Source organism: Protomyctophum parallelum (genome assembly GCF_964188405.1).
Source record: "Protomyctophum parallelum genome assembly, chromosome: 1".
Lineage (NCBI taxonomy): Eukaryota > Metazoa > Chordata > Actinopteri > Myctophiformes > Myctophidae > Protomyctophum > Protomyctophum parallelum.
Genome location: NC_139697.1, coordinates 72,686,397 through 72,706,250, shown reverse-complemented (window position 1 = coordinate 72,706,250; position 19,854 = coordinate 72,686,397). Strand labels below are relative to the sequence as shown.

The 19,854-nt window shown below is 39.2% G+C and overlaps 1 protein-coding gene across 1 annotated transcript; it reads left to right on the top strand.

The window, feature by feature from the left end:
• The first annotated feature begins 1,683 nt into the window (after positions 1 to 1,683).
• On the top strand, positions 1,684 to 15,259 carry mpzl1l (myelin protein zero-like 1 like). The gene is made up of 6 exons (XM_083787094.1): positions 1,684 to 1,819; positions 4,364 to 4,530; positions 6,924 to 7,131; positions 7,465 to 7,594; positions 10,871 to 10,973; positions 12,180 to 15,259. Exons 1-6 carry the CDS (start codon positions 1,747 to 1,749, stop codon positions 12,279 to 12,281), a joined length of 783 nt encoding a protein of 260 aa, XP_083643220.1. The 5' UTR covers positions 1,684 to 1,746; the 3' UTR covers positions 12,282 to 15,259.
• The last annotated feature ends 4,595 nt before the right edge of the window (positions 15,260 to 19,854 follow it).

Here is a 19,854-nt window from a genome sequence, read left to right as displayed (position 1 = left end):
TGTCAAAAAGGCTTTTTCAAAAATGTATCAAATTGCATGGGCCCAGAACTTCTACAAATGTACAACACATCTATTCTCTCAGGTTTCTTACTTTCTTCCCACAGGCCCTTAAAACATCAAGCCACGAAAATAATCTAGAGACATCACAAATAAACCATTTATATCACACACCTAGGCTAATTATCGGCACTGCACAACTGTTTGTCTTCTATATTCTGGTTACTTTTTTCTCCCCAACATGAAACCTTCTTTAGGATGGGTGTGGTGGTGCGGCCATGGACTCTCCCCAGAGAGCCATATTCTCAAGCCGTTTAATTTCATGGACCCCCATGCAGTTTGACATGCATTCATCTACGTACGGACCCCCATTTAATGGCATTTCTAGCTCTGGGACCCCCAATGTATATTGTAAAATCAAAGTTAATTTAACTCAAGAGTCACAGACCCACATGGGTCCATTTGGTTCCAAATTATCATTTAGCTGGGGACCCCCTGGAACTCCCTCAAGGACCCCTGGGGGTTCCCGGACCCCACTTTGGGAACCACTGTAGTAGCAGTGAGTCTCTGGCTGTAGTGTGCACTCACTAGGTGCTTATACTCAATTCAATTCAATTCAAAGGGCTTTATTGGCATGAGAAAACATACGTTTACATTGCCAAAGCAGAAAGAACAGTACAACAATACAGCAATACAATCAAAACAAAAACAAAAATTATGTACTTTGTCAGATTCTTCAATAGATCAACTTCTATGTTCAAGATCACTCGATGCAGGTATAGTGCAGGCATATACACAATGATTAGTCTTTACGGTGGTTGTGTTCCATTTGATATCCTTCTCCTATCACAGCAACTCACAAATCTTGCTGCTGTGTTTGCACATTGTTGTACTTCGCCCAGCAGATATGGGAGTTTTTTGTCATTGGTCATGTTTTCAAAATCTCCGTGTGTGGTTGTAATCTGTGGGAAGTATGTGTCTCTGATGTCTTGGTACAATGGACAGATGGTTAGGAAGTGTAGCTCGGTTTCCACTTCATTTAGTGTGCAGTGGGTGCATAGTCTGTCTTCTCTCGGGATACAGGTCTGCCTATGACGGCCTTTCTCGATCGCGAGACTGTGCTCACTGAGTCTGTACCTAGTTAAGATTTTTCTTTGTTTTGGGTCGGTCACAGTGCTCAGGTATTCTGCCACTGTGTATTCTCTGTTTAGGGCCAGATAGCATTCTAGTTTACTCTGCTTTTGTGTTGCCACTTTCCAGTGTGTCAGATAGTTTTCCTTTTGCTGTTTTATAATTTGGTTTAGTCCAATGGGTTTTCTATCTCGTGGCTCTGTTTGTGTTTGTGCCCGGAGTTCCAGGGCCAGCTGGCTGAGGGGGCATCTCTCTAGAGTTTCACTGTGTGTGAGTGCCTTGTTATGGAGTGCATCTAGGTCACTTTCTTTTAGGTGGTTGTAGAACTTAAGTGCTCTCTTTTTTATTTTGATTATGAGTGGGTATCGTCCTAATTCTGCCCTGCATGCATTATTTGGTGTTTTTCGCTGGGTACGGAGAATGGATTTGCAGAATTCTGTGTGTAGGGTCTCGGTTTGGTGTTTATCCCATTTTTCACTCATGGGGCCTTTAGGTGGCAGCAACACACTAACGCTGCATCTAAACAGCTTCCTGTAAAGTCACAAGAAGAAGGGCGAAGCTAGCTGGCACCACAGGAGAAAAAAAAGTGTTTAAGGAAATATTCGTGTTTACAACATTATGGAGCCGAGGAGGTTACACCCTTTTTGGAAATGCCTTTTATTGAGCGGATTGACGCTATGCGTAGTATTCGGTAAGTAACTATGGAGGCGCTGACCGGGTTGTAACAGCGTTTTGGTGAAACATGTTAGGATTTGAGATAGGGCGTTAGTAGCTAGCGTTATCTCCCACTGATCACTGGTTCATTATATCCTGACAAGCATCACCTGATGTACGACTTGTTTAGTTTGGGCCGTTACGTTGACCGACGTGGTCCGTTTTAGTTTACAGAGTTATTTATCTAAAAGAAACATACTTTTAAATATGTAACTACACAGTAACACTGAAATGCTACTGTACAGCCAAGGGCTACCATTTTACACCGGAATATGTGACCCATCGAATTGTGTGGCCGGCAGGAGTCGTTTTTGCTATTTCGGGAGATTTTTAGTCGACTCACGAACGTGAAGTTAGTGACCGTGAGATAATGGTACGTCCGAAGTTCATAAATTAAATTACAATACATTGAACCTGTGGATCTTTAACGTTAGTCGGTGTTTGAGGCTTGTGGTAATCATTCATGGCTGCTCTAGCCTAGCCCCATATGTTCCCTCTCCCTACGCTCATTCTGTATGAGCGTAGGGAGAGGGAACATAATTTATGGGGCTAGCTCTAGCCCTGCCTGGCGTTACCATTCTCCCTCGGGAGTGATCGAGTTAGATTGGTCACCACATTCGGTGCAACACCTCGACTATTATCAGTTCACTGATGGCTAATGGTAGTACTAGCTTCCGCAACGTAAACAAATTTAGTGGGCAGGTTATTTCCTTTTGCTATTGTAACGTATTCCCAGAACTTATTGTAATGTGCGTAAAAGCACTGTTTAATTGTGACACGTTGTTGGCCTATAGATTTAGTAATGCGGGCCTGACTACAACAATAACATGGTTGTGTGTGTGTGTGTGTGTGTGTGTGTGTGTGTGTGTGTGTGAGAGAGAGAGACGGTGTGTGTGTGAGAGAAAATGTTAGGGAGCAAATATCCGCCTGTCCACTGTAGTTTCCTTTCCTCTCAGCAATACAGAACGGAAACCAGAAGCTACATACTCAGCAGAAATCAGTGCAAATCACAAAATGCTACTTCCACTTGAGCACAATGACAATGATAGCAACAAGATATGGGTTAAATGTGGCACAATGATAGCAACAAGATAAATGACGTTATGGTGTGAGAACAGAGACATCATTACAGAACTCATCTGGAGGATCACACAGTGGAGCCTGTTCAGTTTCATATATGATTATATGTACCAGTTTTATAAGGTCTGGGCAATGACCTGAACATAATAAATATATATCCAAACCACCATTTAAGAACGTCTAACTGACTTAATCATGCTCACGTAGGTTAAGCAGCTAATCGAGAAGCAGGTTTATTTCGATTTAAAAAATAATTATTATAGGTATATTCAGTGATTTCACTCAAAAAACCTTAGGTTTCGTTTTTGGCTGGGACCTAAGCCTTTCATCCAATCAGGATAGAGAGCCAAAAATGAAACCTAAGGTTTTTTGACCCCCAGGGGTTAACTGGGGACAGGGAGGAACTCCTTATATGGTCAGCACACTCTATAGTAGAGGATTATCACAACAAAACAAATAAATAAGTGATATTTGAATTAAGTGAAATCACTGAATATACCTTTATATCAACATGAATACATTCTAATAAGATTACTTTTCTGATCGACTAAATCAATTACTCTGATGATTCACCACCCTGTATTATTCAGGGGTCAACATTAAGGCTTGTCCTGACAAGTAATACATCTTGAAGGACAAGTAGAAAATGTATAAATTACACTTCATTGTACAATGGTGGTATGCAAAAAAGAGTATCCATAATTATATACAGCACAGACCTTGTCAGAACTGAGGGCTGCAGCAGTGTAAAAAAGCGTATATAATAATAATTGTTTATTACTTGTAAGGCAAAAGTTTGAAATAATGGTGATATTGATTCAAAGTCCTATCACACAGCCCTAGGAAATGTAACACATTTGATCTGTAATTGTGATGCCTTGTATGACGGTTTGGCTCAGATGTTTAGATTCTTGCTCCCTCCCATAGTTATATATTATTTCACATTCACAGTACAATCCTGAACAGGATAACTTAATGATGGTGTGTGCTATGATGGTGATGTGGAAAGATGGCTCTGATACAGTCTGTTATTGTTTTTTTTTAATGTTTCCCTTCCCGGCACACCAATTAATATTGCAAATCACTGGACGATATCAGTGGTGCTCTACCAGTGTGCTGCACTCCAAAAAATGTATTAATTTACTATCAAGGAGATATTGAAACATATTGTCTCTTTTCATTGGATATTTCAAAATGTAGGGCAAAATGACTCACCCAGATCATCTGTCAGTTTGCTGCTTCCCCTTTTAACCCTGTGTTATTCAGTCAATTAAGTCGTTTAACATGGAGGTAAATCATTGAATTGTGTACTTACTAAGGGACATTTAGAACTAGGTGGTACATAACGACATTTAATGTCGGCTCTGGTCCATAAATATTATTATATTGTTCTTGTATTGCCCTGCTTTAAACTGGTAGTCTGTCTCCATCTTTTTAACAGGCACACATCCTGCATCAGCAGTGGACGTGCATACCCCGGAAGAACTGATAGTCGAGAACGGTACCACAGGAATCCTTAAATGTTCCTTCAAGTCCAACGAAGTAGTCAGCAGTCTTGCTGCAGTGACGTGGACATTTCGACCAACTGGATCTGATCTTCCCTATTCTGTAAGACTGCCTCATCTGGTCTTTTAACCTCTTAAAATGTAGCTGTTACAATACAAGCTAAGGCTAGCTTAATTGTATTATTAAGAAAAAAAGAATATATGGTAACACTTTACAATAACGACCTGTTATAAACATTTATAATCGTTTGTAGATGAGTAATAATCATGAACAATCATTGTTGACATCCGTAAATGTTTACCTAAACATGTATAACTATGTTTAAACATAATTTATATGTTATTAGTAAGGTATTAGTAAGTAGTAAACTATTCACATAGTTATAAATGTTTAGGTAAACATTTACGGATGTCAACAAACAGTCTGTTCATGATTATTACTCATCTACAAACTGCTTAAAAATGTTTATAAATGCTTTATAACAGGTCGTTATTGTAAAGTGTTACCGAATATATATATATATATATATATATATATATATATATATATATATATATATATATAAAATCTACAAGCTCACAACAAACGCATTTTTGATAATTAAGATGTCTTTAACACAGTACCTTGCTTGATTAGATGTATCAATTTTCGCGAACATTGACTTGAATAACAATTCATGTATAGCACGATAACAAATGTCACAAATACTTCAATTGTGCACCCTTAAAATACCTCTACATCAGTGTAACGTGAAAATATTTACTTTCAAATATTGTTTGGCTCAATGCTATGGGAATGTTTTCACTGAACAGGGAATGGGGGTTAAAAGACTTCCGCCTCTGGAACCACTGGACCCCTGCTGGTTTAGGATTCAATCCCACTCCAGCCTTTTCCTGTAAACAGCTCACTTCCCTCTTTTTAGAAGCTGAAAAAACACCATGTCTGATGTCTGTCACAATAATAATGTCTTTGGCTTACACGTTCTCCTTTTACTAAATTCAATTGGAAATTTAATTAAATGGCTAGGCATTATTTGAGCACTTGTAAAGGTACTTCTCCACCAAAGAGACTGTTTCAAACTCCAACAGATTTCAACAAACTAGCATTTAGTTCAGCACAAACCAGTCGGCAGATGAAACTTTGAAACAGATTGTTTTTGCTCATGCAAAGTAGCCTGCAGTGCTCGTTGGTGTGGTGTTAACATGCATGCTACACGTATTGGGGATGTGTAAAACTTGTGTGTAAAACTTACTATATTTCTATAATAATGATTAGATGAATAATCAACCCATGTTCTGGGGATTTGTCAAATATTTTCATCAAATGATCATCGCCATCCCAGGTAAAAATGTCCTTCCTGTAAACACTGGAAAAGACTCGCTCACCGTATAGAAAAAGAAGTAAAACTCCTTAGACTGAGACTTAGAAAAATATATTTTCTTTTATTTTATCATGCTGTGCTCATAGCACTGACGAAGGTCTGAGGACCGAAACGTTTGCTTTTTAATTGCACCATGAGCACAGAGCACCATGAGCACAGCATGATAAAATAAAAGAAAATATATTTTTCTAAGTCTCAGTCTAAGGAGTTTTACTTCTTTTTCTATACGGTGAGCGAGTTTTTTCCAGTCAAAGTTTTCCTTATATTTTTGAGACCACCGCTACCGTAGTTAAGTTTGAAGAGAGAAAAAAAGGACGAAGAAAGGCGCAACAGTTTCCTCAGTGCTTCCTGTAAACACAAAATAAAGAATACATACAAATATACCAGTAAGACATGTGGAATGTCAGAACAGGTCAGCTCCATACAGAATATGGAGATCTAAGGGTGGTAGTGGGGACATTCTCTTGAATGTCCCCACTACAAACAATGTTTGTTTGAACACAAACAAACGGCCATCGACAATGAATGGAGAATTTAAGTAATATGTGCCTTAGCAAATCGGCTGTTGGTATGTCTGTCGGTATGACGCTGCTAACCCTTGGCCAATAAGGGACCACTATTATTGGTGATGTAACTAAGGTATGTTTCAAGGTCGGTATAAGGTAGGTATAATGGGTTAAAGGATTTGGCGCCTAATAAGAGCGCCACTCACTTCACACGGGTATGATTATTATTTGATTAAAAGTAATCAGTTATTGAATAACCGTAAAAAAATTATTCAATGCAAACCGCGGACACACATTGTGAGATTGTTGCAGATCCGCAATTTTGTTTGGCCAAATGTTTGCCTGTCATGACATGTCCAGATATGGGTTCACGTGGTTGACTAAGGGCCGATTCATACTCCTATTTTACCGCTGTTTCGGCGCTGTAGTGCCGAAATGATTTCGGCTCGTCAGTAGCACCGAAGAGCCGACTTTAGGACGGTACCCGCCCCCCCGAACCTCAAATGACGTCAAATTGTAGGCTCTACAGCGCCGAACCGACTTTTATTCGGCTCTAAAATAGGAGTATGAATCGGCCCTAAGTTCCATCCCACCCCTTGTTCCTGCAGATTTTCTACTATGGAAATGGGAAGGCTTTCCCATCGGAACAGTACAAACAAAGGGTGCAGTTTATCGGGGACCTCAACAAGAAAGACGCCTCCATCCAGCTGATCCAGGCGCACTTCAACGACAATGGCACGTACTTCTGTGACGTGAAGAACCCCCCGGACGTGTCGGGCACGCCGTCTCGCACAGAGCTCAAAGTCGTTCTAAGAGGTAAATGTGCTGTCGAGCAAAGCATCTGAACTGTATTAATGATTTGTTATATGTGGTGTGGGCATATTTCTGGCAAGGAACACAATTATTTGAGCACAAGTTAACCACAAACAACATATCACACGAGCGGGACCCCAATCCTCACTGTTCAATGTTCATTTACCAGTAACTCTATGAGAGTGTGCCAGCGGAACCAAATGGACATGTCCAATGTCATTTGGTTCCATTTGCGCACACTCAAGAGTTATGGACATGTTGGACCCCTGGCGGTTACCCGCACCAAACCTTGAGAAACAGTGGTTTAAGTGGTTAATGTTGTTTTTTCCTGTCCAGAGTCCCTTCCTCAGAACAGCACTGCTGTTATCGTGGGAGCCGTTTGTGGCGCTGTCATCGGACTCATCGTTATTGCCGTGGTCACCTGCCTCATCATAAAGAGGCACCAGAGCCGCCTTGATTACGAAGGGTACGTCGTTTAACTTATTAGTTATTTCAAGGGATGTCGCACACAATTGGGGCGATTCCTGAGATGATATCATCGCACATTTCAAGTGGTGCAGGTTTGATTACACAAGGAAAACAGACACTTGGCATTTGGCAATGGACTTTTTTAACATTGCCACAATCCACTCTGTGTAGTTCTAACATGATTTGAATTAGTAGAGCTGAGGCAGTAATTCAGTTAAATAACTGCTTAGCCTTGGAGCCTGAATGATGGCAGAAGTTTGGTTCTGATGATTCCGATTTTTATTTATGTATTACTTATAATTTAAAAAAAGATACCATAAATACACAAAACATTTTGATAGATGAAGTCTTTATATACACATACAGTCAAGCAAGCAAATATATATAAAATACACAAATTAACATTGCTTTTTAGATTACTATTTTTTAGCAAAGAACCAATGTTTCTTTGACAGCTGCATGACTGCCAATTGTCAAACAACATCAGCAACATAATTTCAGATATACCTGCCAAACCAATATATCGGTCGAGCTCTAAACTACTCTAAAAAGGTGCATCCTAACTTAAGGATCTCATCCTGTAAGCATTCTGTGTGTCTGTGTTGAAAGGAGCTCATGGCCTGGTGTGCTTGAGGGGGATCTGCATAAATAAGTTTGTTTCTGTTCCCGTTTGCTCTGCTTTTGGGTTTTTCTTAGTCACTCAGTGACAATTTGTCATCAGACCTTTAACACCCTATCTCATTCTGCATGGGTGCTGATTTCAGTATATCTTTGTTTTGGCTTTATTTTATTTATTATTTCAATAACAAGTGTGTGTCAAACGGAAACGCTCTGCAAATGGAATACTACATTTAATCCGCCTAATATAGTTTGACCCTGCAACCATCTCTAACAGACTTGAAGCGTCACAAAACCTAGCTTAATCACTTTCAACTATTTTAGGAATGTCAGGTGAAAATCTCATAAATGTTCAACAACCTTTGGGACTAAAAATAGCAAATCCACAAGCTCGCTTCACGTCACGTTGTGTTATGTATTTGTAGAAATAAGGCTTAAGCGGTTAAATGGATGCCTACAGATTTAATTGAAAGCACCAGGATGGAAGTAACAGTTGCTGTCTCTAAAGAAGAGATATTTAACATCTCTCAAATTAAGTAGCCTGTGAGTGAACCAAATTCCTAGAAATAAAATTACAGAATGAAAATGCCAAGCAATTACTAATATTTATACTGTAAAAACTGTACTAGTGTACTTCATCGAGCACAGTGGTGTTGGTAGGCTGAAATATCCAGTCTTTAAATCGGTTCCTTTCAGCGTCACTGTCGGGTGTCTAAAGTAGACGTAATTCTTTGTAATGGTGCCTATATATCAAGGAAGACAAAATCCCATCATCACAACTTATTTGATCACGCAACACATTGAGGCATTCTACTTAACAACATCTCTAAGCTTTGCTTGATGCCTGCTACTATTCATCTGTCAATTGCCATCTGCCACATTCATTATTCCATGTCAAACTAACCACTAACTCACACATTGATTTGTTTGTCATGTTTTTTTCCCTGTTACTAACAAACTTATTACATGCCTGTTGCACATTTTATTAAGGCTTAAGTGTGTGTGTGTGTAGCTAGAATGGAACTACCTACCTTGACCTTTTCATATTGAAAATATGTGATCGAACAGATAGAGATGTGAACGCTTGCATACTGTATCTTGACTTTACGGTGGACATTAGATGAATTTACTGTGAGGCTCTACTGAAGAAGTTCAGTTCTTTGTTAATAACTACACAGAGTCACATGCCAATACTAGGGGGGTGGTGGTGGCTTGAGTTATTATAAATCTAAATGTTGATTAAAGAAATAACCCATAATTGTGATTACCCATTTATGATAGAATTAGTTGAAAAGTTTGTTAGGAAGGAAATGTTATTAAAAGCCCTTAAACAAAGAAGAGAAACAAATTTCAACAACCATTGTGCAACAAGCATATTTTGCGAAACAAACTTTCCTGCCATTCTGTCACAATGTAGCTTAATATTTGATTTACTATTTACTTCTTAATTTAACCCCCTAGTGGCCAATGACGTTATCTGCGTGTTAAATCAACAAATCCCTCGTGGCCAATGACGTTATCTGCATAGTAGACGTACTGCCCTGTCAGTACGTCTTATTATAACAAAATAATGGAATCTTTTGACATTTTTTTTTGTTATGTAATCTACCAAAAACCGGCCGAAACCCGCGCGATCGTGCACTATCGTGCACGCGCGCCGTCTCTATGTGATCCGCGGCAAAAATGTGATATTTTGGGATGTTCCTGGCTGTTTTTAAGCTTAATTTGACTAAGTTATGAAAAAGCTAATGTTAGCTTAGCAATCCGGACAGCCAAGCTATGTGCTAGGGGTCATACTAGCCTCCTTTGCTTACCTCAGTTTGACAGGAAGTGATTTAGCCAGATTTGACACTTTTGCCAAAATCAGAATAATGGTACGTTCCCGCCATCTGGTGGCAATTCTGAGTATTAGTTTGAAAGTGAAAGTAAAACGTGATGTATTTTATTTAGATCGCTGATCCCTCTTATTGCATTAAAATGACGAATTAAGAAATGGGGCATTGGCCAGCATTGGCCAGATTTGGCGACTTTTTGAATGGCAATCGAAAAATGTGAGATATGACCACAATGTCACGAAATGTCTCATTTTATAGCTCCAAGTCACTACTTTACAATGAAAAAATAATTATGATTATAGCTTGTTCCATCGTTTACTTATAAGCTTTTTAGTAGACCTTGGTTTCAGTGATAAGTCAAACCAAGGTGTACTAAAATGCTTATAAGTAAACGATGGAACATGCTAGGAACATAATTTCTTTTTTCGGTGTAAACTAGAGACGTGCAGCTTTAAAATGAGATATTTCGTGACATTGTGGTCATATCGCACATTATTCTATTGTCATTCAAAAAGTCGCCAGATCTGGCCCAATGCACAATAAGATGTTATTAAATCTAGCAATAAGAGGGGTTTAGGACAATGGAATATTCAAAAATTCATGCCCACCCATACCCCCAGCAAATGCCTGTCATTCCTTTTTAGCATATCTGCCTATAAGGCAACTATCATGCTATTTTGTTCACATCTCATTCATGTCCATGTGTCATCTCTTTTTTTGTCTGTCTTCCCATATTTGTCTTTGTCGAATCTTACCATTTCTCTGTGCACCAATGCTTCCTGAACTGCCCCAAATTGCTGAATCACAAACACCTTAAATAGATGTACTTCCACGGAGAGCGTGAGCTCTCACGCACCGCAACCGCGGAAGAAGGAGTCGAACTTGGAGAGCTCCAGATGTAGCAGCCCCTCGGGCCCACTGCAGGTAGGAGCTGGGATCCACTAAATGCCACCTCCACAACACCACAACACAATACAGGAGGTGGCTAAAGCCTATCTCAAACCAAAGACAAAATGAAACCGATTTTAAGCCTGATTTATACTTACCGGTAATAGTTTAACATGTCAAAAATAGCCGATCTAAAAGCATATATTATATTAAGCATTAGAACTGAAATCACAGTAACTACCCCTAAAGCTTTATTGTTAACTGTTGCACAGATTCAGCATAACTATTCGTAAGGTGCCTTACCAGACGAAACAAACACTGGCTTTGTAATTGCAGACTAATTTGTCAAGAATGCAGTAACGGCAAAATAATCAATTGCAAACTAGTGTCAAGAGTTAACTGAAGAAAAATGTGAAGAAAGATCAGCTTTTCTTGCTCCAATGAATTGCTATTTGAGACTATTAGAAGGTGGTGTTCTGAGGTAATGTGCAGGTGTATGTAAGGTGAGAGTCCTGTATAACAAATGCAACCTGGTCTCATGCCAAAGTCCCCCCCCCCCGAACCACACAAATGTCACGATTTGAAGTCAAGGTCAAGACCAAATTGCGGATCATGTTAGGTGTAATTTTTTTTTTTTTTTTTAAGATATTTTTTTGCGGCTTACGCCTTTTTATTGATTTTTGAAGGGACAGACAGTAGGCTGACAGGAAACGGGAGAGAGATGGGGGGATGACATGCAGTAAAGGCCGTGTCGGGTCCGGGAGTCGAACCCGCGGCACACTGCGACTGGATTACCAGTCCGGTGCCCAAACCGTTACGCTACGGCCTGGGCCAGGTGTAAATTTATTAATCACAGTCCTAGAGTTGGCGTTACACATTTGTGTGATGGTTTCAGTCCAGACAGACTGCATCAAATCCATATGATCTTCATGGTCCATTGTTTCATGTGCCTGAAATGTGTTTTTGAGTTGTGCAGCCACTCCAAGGAACAGCAATGTCCGTGTTAACCTATGTGACTATGTATGTGTGACTATGAGCACCAGTAGGGGAAAAAGTGGCGCTGTTTTGCCAGAAACGGAGAGAGAGAGTGATGCACTGTTGCCTGCTAATGAGAGAGAGGGGGTGAGGGGAGTTGCACCACTCAGTTCACACGGGTGTGATTTTATATTGTGCTTGGTCTGTTAGGCCAACTAATTTCCTCATCTTTTCCTTTTCCCTCTCCCTTTTCCATTCTGTTCAAAGGGGCCGGTGATATACGCCCAGCTGGATCACTCAGGCATGAACCTTCCCAACTCGATCCATAAGATGGAGCCAGTGGTCTACGCTGACATTAGGAAAAACTGAAGAGGAGGGGGTGTGGAAATGTGGACCAAAAAAAAGAAGAAGAAAACTGACAAAAAAATAAAGGACCAGACCTCTCGATCAGCTGCTCTTGGGATTGGGCTGGGGAGGGGTTGTATATCTAAAGGACGAGGAAAGAATCGGCACAGGTTTGATTTATACATTTTAGTTGTACTTTTCCTTTTAGTCCTCTGAAAGCATTCCATTCCATCATGTGATAAACTAGCATGAAGGGGCCAAGACAGTGGCCTTAAAAAACAACAACAATACCGTTTGCAGTTAACAGCATGTAACAACTTGTATGTCCACATACTTGATGGCTTTTACAGTGCAGGGATCGTGATAAAACAAAAAATATCAACGCAACAAACGACTCAAAATAGTGGCTGGAAGTCCATTCATTTGCAACAACCAGATGAATGTGAGATGATTTTAACCACTTTAATTTTGACCCTACTTTTTGGGCATGTCATTATACTGTAGGTACAGAAAAAACTCCCACACACTGTCTTCAAATGCAAAGAAATACTTTTTATTCTATTAGACCAGTGGTTCTCAAACTTTTTCATGTCAAGGACCCAAATCAACATTTATTAGGCCACGGACCCCTTTTTTGGTTACTATGTTTCTGTTAAGGTCACCTTTGTAGGCCTGCAAAAGACTTGCTTTTTATTGTACTGTATGTCAAAATTTTAAAAGAAATGAGCTACTGAAGATCGCTAATTTGCTATTCGACATACAATACATTAAATAGGGCTATTAGTAGTTGTAACCAATGTGAGAAAGCTGTCTGTAGTTTTGGTAGCGTGCCCCATTAGCAGTGTTTTGTGTGTACTGCATGTCGGTGGTTCTCAACCTTTGGACACCCCCTCAAGGACCCCTGGGGGTTCCCGGACCACACTTACAGAACCACTGCTGTATGTACAGTAAATCCTGTCAATTTAAAGACTTCATGCCACATAAATCGGTCTCCACTGTTGTGCTTGGTAGCAGTGTGGACATTTTGTATTGCCTCAAGTCATACAGATTTGGTGCTCAACCAATTATAGTTCAGCGATTTAAAATATATAATGTGTCCCTGACATTTTACTGTGAATGCTTAAAATGTTGTGCTAGGTTCTAGCATTTTATTGTGGTACCTTTTTGAAAATACTGCCTTTCTCTTTGGCCTTCTCCAGTGTATGACCTTTTACCACACTAAAAAGCCCCATATTTGAGTGGCTGCTCTGGCTATCGGTGCTTGTTTGAAAATGTACATATAGAGCACTGAAGTCTGACGTCGATATCGGTAGAGGCCACTGGCTTTTTTATTGACATTGTAATCCCCATAGGGGGATTTTAGATCCCCCTCATATAAGAACTGTGTTTGAAAAGTAAACAAATCATCCTGGCCGTTTCACTCATGGATATGAGGAATCAACTGACTGAGAGAAAACGCTATTGTTACTGCTGCTGAATTAGTTACATTTTCTCAGAAACGGATTACATGAAATATGACTGTCGTAAACGATACAGAGCCACCTCCCCGACAATTTCACAGTTTGTTTATTTTTGGTCCACAAAAGATGACCGCATGCTATTCTCCATAGAGAAAAACTTCTACAAACCAGGGGATGAGCGAGTGACGTCAGGACTTCGGGCGCTCTATATAAATATGCATTATGGCGTACATACATACACATTACGGCAATGTCATTTTTATGATTTTGTCACATCTAAAAATGCTTGTTTTCGTTAATTGATACAGAGAGCTTTGTGTCGTCGTCACTATAGATCCTGAGGGCAGTTGAATATAAGAGGTTGACTATTTATGCGTCATTCTAAATATGTTAAAATAAGTTCAATTAAGGTGAAATGTAAAAGAAAAAAATACTACAGTACAAATCAACAAAAAATAAAATAAAAACACTGCATGTAAGGCATTTCATGTATAATATGGCACCATTATTAGAACTTGTACAAATGTCTTTAAAGGTGTTATTTGTTTTATAGTAAATGGCCAAATATACAATATTACACTCCCATATTTAGCTTTGTACCTTCGAGATGCTTTTAAGCTTTAAATTGCATTCCAAATCACTGGTATGTCTTGAAACTCTTAAAAATGTGTTACAATTACTTCCGTAAATGTTTGGCTACTCACAGACTCAGTCATGGTATTTGTACACCCAGTCTCGTCTTTAGTGTAATCTAGTTGATTCCTTAATGCAGTAAATTTCCAATTTTGACCAATATTTGTATATATTTCTCGCTTCTGTAAGATATAGTGCTATTTACTGTAACTCATTCCAATGTCTTGTCCTAGAAAAATATATTTTAGCAATAGATGTAAGTACATTATGCTTTATGTTCTCTCTTAATTATTTGACAGACACACAACACAAACAGTAAATAGATTTCCAGATATGTTTTCTATTTAGATTTTCACTATTTCAATTTCTATTTAATATTTTGCCATTTTGGGCTTCATTTCAAAAACACAAAAATGTGTGCATGACACTGACAAAACCAACGCTGGTCCATTTGCTCCTGTTTGACTTGTTGCAGTGTAGAAGTGATGTTAACTATAAAGAATATTCAGTTTATCAGACCTCAAATGCAGCAGATATTGTTTGCGGTTTTAAGTTTGAATGAATGCTGTCTGGTAGTCTTTCTACTCTGCCTAGTATGTCTAGTATGTTGTGTTTTGGGTTGGTAAGGAGTGTTTTGTGTGTTATGTTGTAAAATCTGCACTATGTCTTGCATTCAGAAGACTACAAATGCCCTGTGACTTTATTTTCCTTCATCTCTGAATGACCTTTGCCTTGTGTTTGGTGTTTAAAACTGGAATGTTGTACATTTAGTGCCTTTTACATTTCATACGCTTACTTGAACATCTGCTCAGAATAGAATAGAAAAGATAAGATTCATTTATTTTTCTTTATTGTATTTCCTTTTTATACGCATAAAATCGCCTCTGTATCCAGTGTTCAAATTTTTATAAAAAAAACTATTCCTGGCCAATGTTCTATGTACTTGTGTGATTATTATCAACTCTGAGAAAATGTCTAATCAATGCATATCACCAAGACTACATAAATATGAGGTCCCCACTGTATACAGAAGCATTCCTATGAATCGTTGGGGTGTTTGTTTAACGCTGTGATGGCCGAGGGGAAAAAACTGCTAAAATTGACCTCCGCAACACCCAATGCATTCTCTATGGCAATAGCACAAACTTTGGCATGCTACTAGTCCTACATACTTACACCTAGCAACCCCATTCTAGCCTACTTAGGTTCATCTTACGGTGGACATGTTTGCCTGAAAAGGAATCTTTGAAATGTGTCATAGTTTTAGAAATATAGTGCTTTCAAATTTGAGACATTTATAATGGGGCTCAAATTGGGGCACCAATCAGGGCCCAGTACGCAAATAGTCGCAAAAAACATGATCTATAGCTCATGGTTTTTGCTACGATAATATATATATATTTTTTAATTACACACTATAGTAAGTAAAAAAAATTAATCATCGAAAATCAAGAAAAATGACATACTATGCCATTGTCGACGATTATAATTGGGGCCCAGTATGCAAATACAGACTATTCTGTCAAATGATGGGTCCATATGCATTGCTATTTTTTGCACGTTTGACCTAATTCTTATCTGTAAAATGTTCTTTCAGACATAAGCCCCAACCGTTACTTCTCAGGAAACAGGGGGAGAGTGGAGAGAGAGCCCTCCCGATGGTCCTCCGTGCACCTTGATGACATGGGACTTGAACCTGCCAACTGTCTGTAGCAGAGGCAACCGATCAAGCGCACCACACCACTGAGCCAAGGCACCTTTGGGCATTCAGCAGATGTCTCCTGGTGCTTTTGAGTTTTAATTTTTTATTCAAGCCTTGAAAAGTTCAAAGTACTCCAGCATTGAGCTATATACTGTAGGAGCAATGCGGGAATGTCTTTACAGAGAGTCTGATCATTAGACAACTGCACCATCAGTCAGACACACTCAGGGAAAGTCTCCTGGTAATTAGTGTGGTTGCCCGAATGGGCAACCAGACTCTTGTAACTGTGACACTTTATTATTTCACTGGAGTAGTCTTTATTTTGACGCTTTATACCTCCCACACTGTACGCTGTACGCACTTGAGCCATATGTCAAATTGACCGGAAAAATCGGGAATCGTGTGCTTGTATTTTGTTAAGAGAAATGTTGTATAGTTTAATTGATATGAATTTATTAGTGAATTAAATTTCCCCATTGACATGAATGGGAAAAGGCAAAAATTCACATTCAAGTATTTGTTCCTCGGAGACTGTAATCACTATAGTTACAAAACTTTTAGGGATAATTCAACATTATCCCTAAAATTATTTAACCTTAAAATGTTATCGGTCGGCCTCATGGTGGCGCTATAACAGCCCACTTTACCTTTTGGCTTATAACTCTTGAACCATAGGTCGTAAAATAAAAAATATTTTTTCCCTGGATTCCTTGGGTCATGACGCATCTCCCCATATAGGCCACGCCCATTTCCGCCATGATAGATTTTCCGCCATTTTGAATTTTGTCCAAAACACACTTTTTGCTTTTCCTCCTACAGATTTTGTCCAAATCTCACAGAAATCGGCACACGTGATCTCTGGACCCATCCAATTAAAACTGAACTGCAGAATTTTGAAAGTGCGTATCGTTCGGCCGTAATCGTCTTCCGAAGTTAGTAGGAGGGGCCTATATCACAAAAAATGCCATAAATCACGAACGGAATGTCCAATCCATCCCACATTTCAATCACATGTCCGGGGTGGTTCAATCAACCATTTTCATCCATAGGGGGCGCCGCAAATGCGAGAAATGTAACCGTTTGTCGCAAAAACATGAATTTCGGGGGTTAAATCCCCTCCGAATTACTTACGCATGATCTAAGGCGTGACTTGAAATTGTAATTGGCTGGCAATACTAGTGGGAGGGGCATATGTAAGCCACTGCGGCAACCACACTCTGCAATCTTTTTAAATTTGTGATGCCTTTGACAGATGTTTGTAGAAGTCGTTCAGTTATTGTTACATCATTTTGTAATTAACCTCTTAAGTCCTACATAATATATACACTTAGTCGCACAACAATGTTCAATTGTAAAAATGGCTGATCTACAAACTCACACCACAGCATTGTGAGGCTGTTTTTGAACATTTGTAAAGGATAATTTCACATGTTTCAAGTGATTAAAGGATGGATGGCTTTGCCGGCATTTAATGTGAATCACCACCAGCCCAGGTGAAATGTATGCATAGTTCTTGTGAGGCTGGAATCTATTTTACAGTATGGCTCTAGATGCGGAACATAGAAATGTTATGTCAGATTTTCACATTCAGAACCGTGTTAATCAGACCAGTGTGTGTCCATGTGGAAACCTCGTATGAATCTGATCTCAGGTCAGAATGGGTTAATCAGACCAGTGTGTGTCCATGTGGAAACCTCGTATGAATCTGATCTCAGGTCAGAATGGGTTAAATACTACTGAAGTTTCACTTGTAAGTTTGGGTAAGAAAGTTTTGTCTAATCACGTGGTCTGGTTCTTTATTTTCTTTACTTTATACGATAAAGCGTCCAGTACAGGAGTTATGTACAATTTGTCAATTTGCAGGTATTTAGAACAAAATTATAGACTCAAAATCTATACATGCTGCAAGTGCTCCGTCTTCCAATAAATAAGGTTTATCAAGTAGAAATACATGTTTGGTTATGGTGACATACATTTTGTGCGTTGTACATTTAGTACAGTTATAAATAAAATTGATATAAATTAACATGTTTTGAGTACTGAGTTATTTCACCGAGCTGGTCAGTTCAGGTGAAGAAGTTTAAATGGTTTAATGTTTGAAATTATGTTAATTAATTTATTATTAGCCAAATTTGTTTGATACATATCAAGTAGTGTCTAATGGGGGTCTAATGGGGGCTCAACAAATGTGGATTTGGGAACAACTGCAGACTGCAGTGCCAGTACAGTATTAAGTTATTAACAGATCCCTGATTGATCTAAAACGAATCCACAAATCACCAACAACACAGCAATAAGGCATTAAAACGTTTCCTTTGGAAAGTCAGAAAGTGACGTGCAAAATAAAAAATAAAATCTGCCAATTTATACACACTATGTTACACGTATACCGACGGTAGGATACCGTGTCTTTTAGGGGCGTTTCTGTGGTCAAGATAGGGCTTTTTTTTTGGTACTGTAGCCTACCTGTCAGTTCTGCTGCTGGAGTCGGGTCTTCATGTAGGCTATAGCCTATGTGGTCTTCAATGTATAGCCTATGTGGCGTGAACACTAAATCCAGGCTAAAATCGCGAGATAGTCAGCAAGTCATTAATTACAGAAGTATTTCACACACCTTTGATTCGCTGTAATAAAGGAACTAAAAGGTGATCATGAAGCAGAGGGAAACACAAAAGTCAGTTGGCAGCGCCACAGCCCAGCGACACCCACGTTGTGGCCAGAAATGTCACTCCGTTTGTAAGCTAAAGGATCCCACATAATGTAGGTTTGTAATAATGTTGTTTTTTGATGAATTGAACAATGTGGACTTTTGATGAATTGAACAATGTGGACCCTCTAAAACAAGTGTAATGCTTAATTGGGTCGTCCACTCACAGTTAACAGTCTTTGTATTGAGTTTGTGCTTGAAATGTACTGTAATTCTACAAACTATTAATAAAATATTTAAATCAATCAATCAAACCAGAGCTAGACTACACCATGATATATTATTAGGAGTACAATAACTTGGCATTGTGAATAAAAAGGTATTAGCCACAGTGGGGTTGCAGTGTAATGTAATGCTGAAGGTTTAATCACAGGGCTGTCTGCTTTATGTATTATGATTAAACGTGCATTCTGGTATATTGTGAATCAATGATTGAGAAAAACATCAAAGGGGTTTGAACCCGTGAAGTTCTATAAAGTTGTATTAAGAAGTCGGGCGTCTAGACCGCTAGACCACTGAGGACGCTGCCAGGAAAGGGACTCATGTCTGTATTGACTATTTAAGCCGTGACGTAACCCGCTTCCGGGTCTTACTCAAGAAAGCTCCACGTCATACATTTTCTTTGTCGTGGACACTTTACAGTTTACATTAATAATAATTATACTCGAGTTGGAAGCATTAAGACACATTTTAACCCTCAATGGCTTCCTTTCTGAAAAATAACGTTATTGTAAAAAATAAAAAGATTCACGCGTTCAGAATCATAATAATATGTAGCTATAGAAGCAGACGGGACCCGGATGTAGGAGGACTACAATAATATATGACTACAAGACAAACGCGGCAAAAGACTCGCGGGCGTGGCCTCACGTCACACCCGGAAGGAAGTGACGCCAACCCCTCAAATACGGAAGAGACGCGTGGAGGGGGGTTTTGCTCAGTGTTGTTTTGATTTTGCCACGTCACCATGTCCGCCGTGGCGTCGTCGTGTCCGCAGCAAGCAGGTACGTTAAATGTTATTTAATACTTAACGTTGTTCAAACATCTGTGATCACTTTATATGATAACTTTGTTGTGATGTTTATATATTATGTT

Coding starts and splice junctions, on each gene's coding strand:
- mpzl1l (XM_083787094.1), top strand. CDS start 1,747: ATGGAGCCGAGGAGGTTACACCCTTTTTGGAAATGCCTTTTATTGAGC. Junction 7,132..7,464: donor GCTCAAAGTCGTTCTAAGAG/GTAAATGTGCTG, acceptor TTTCCTGTCCAG/AGTCCCTTCCTCAGAACAGC. Junction 7,595..10,870: donor AGCCGCCTTGATTACGAAGG/GTACGTCGTTTA, acceptor CACCTTAAATAG/ATGTACTTCCACGGAGAGCG.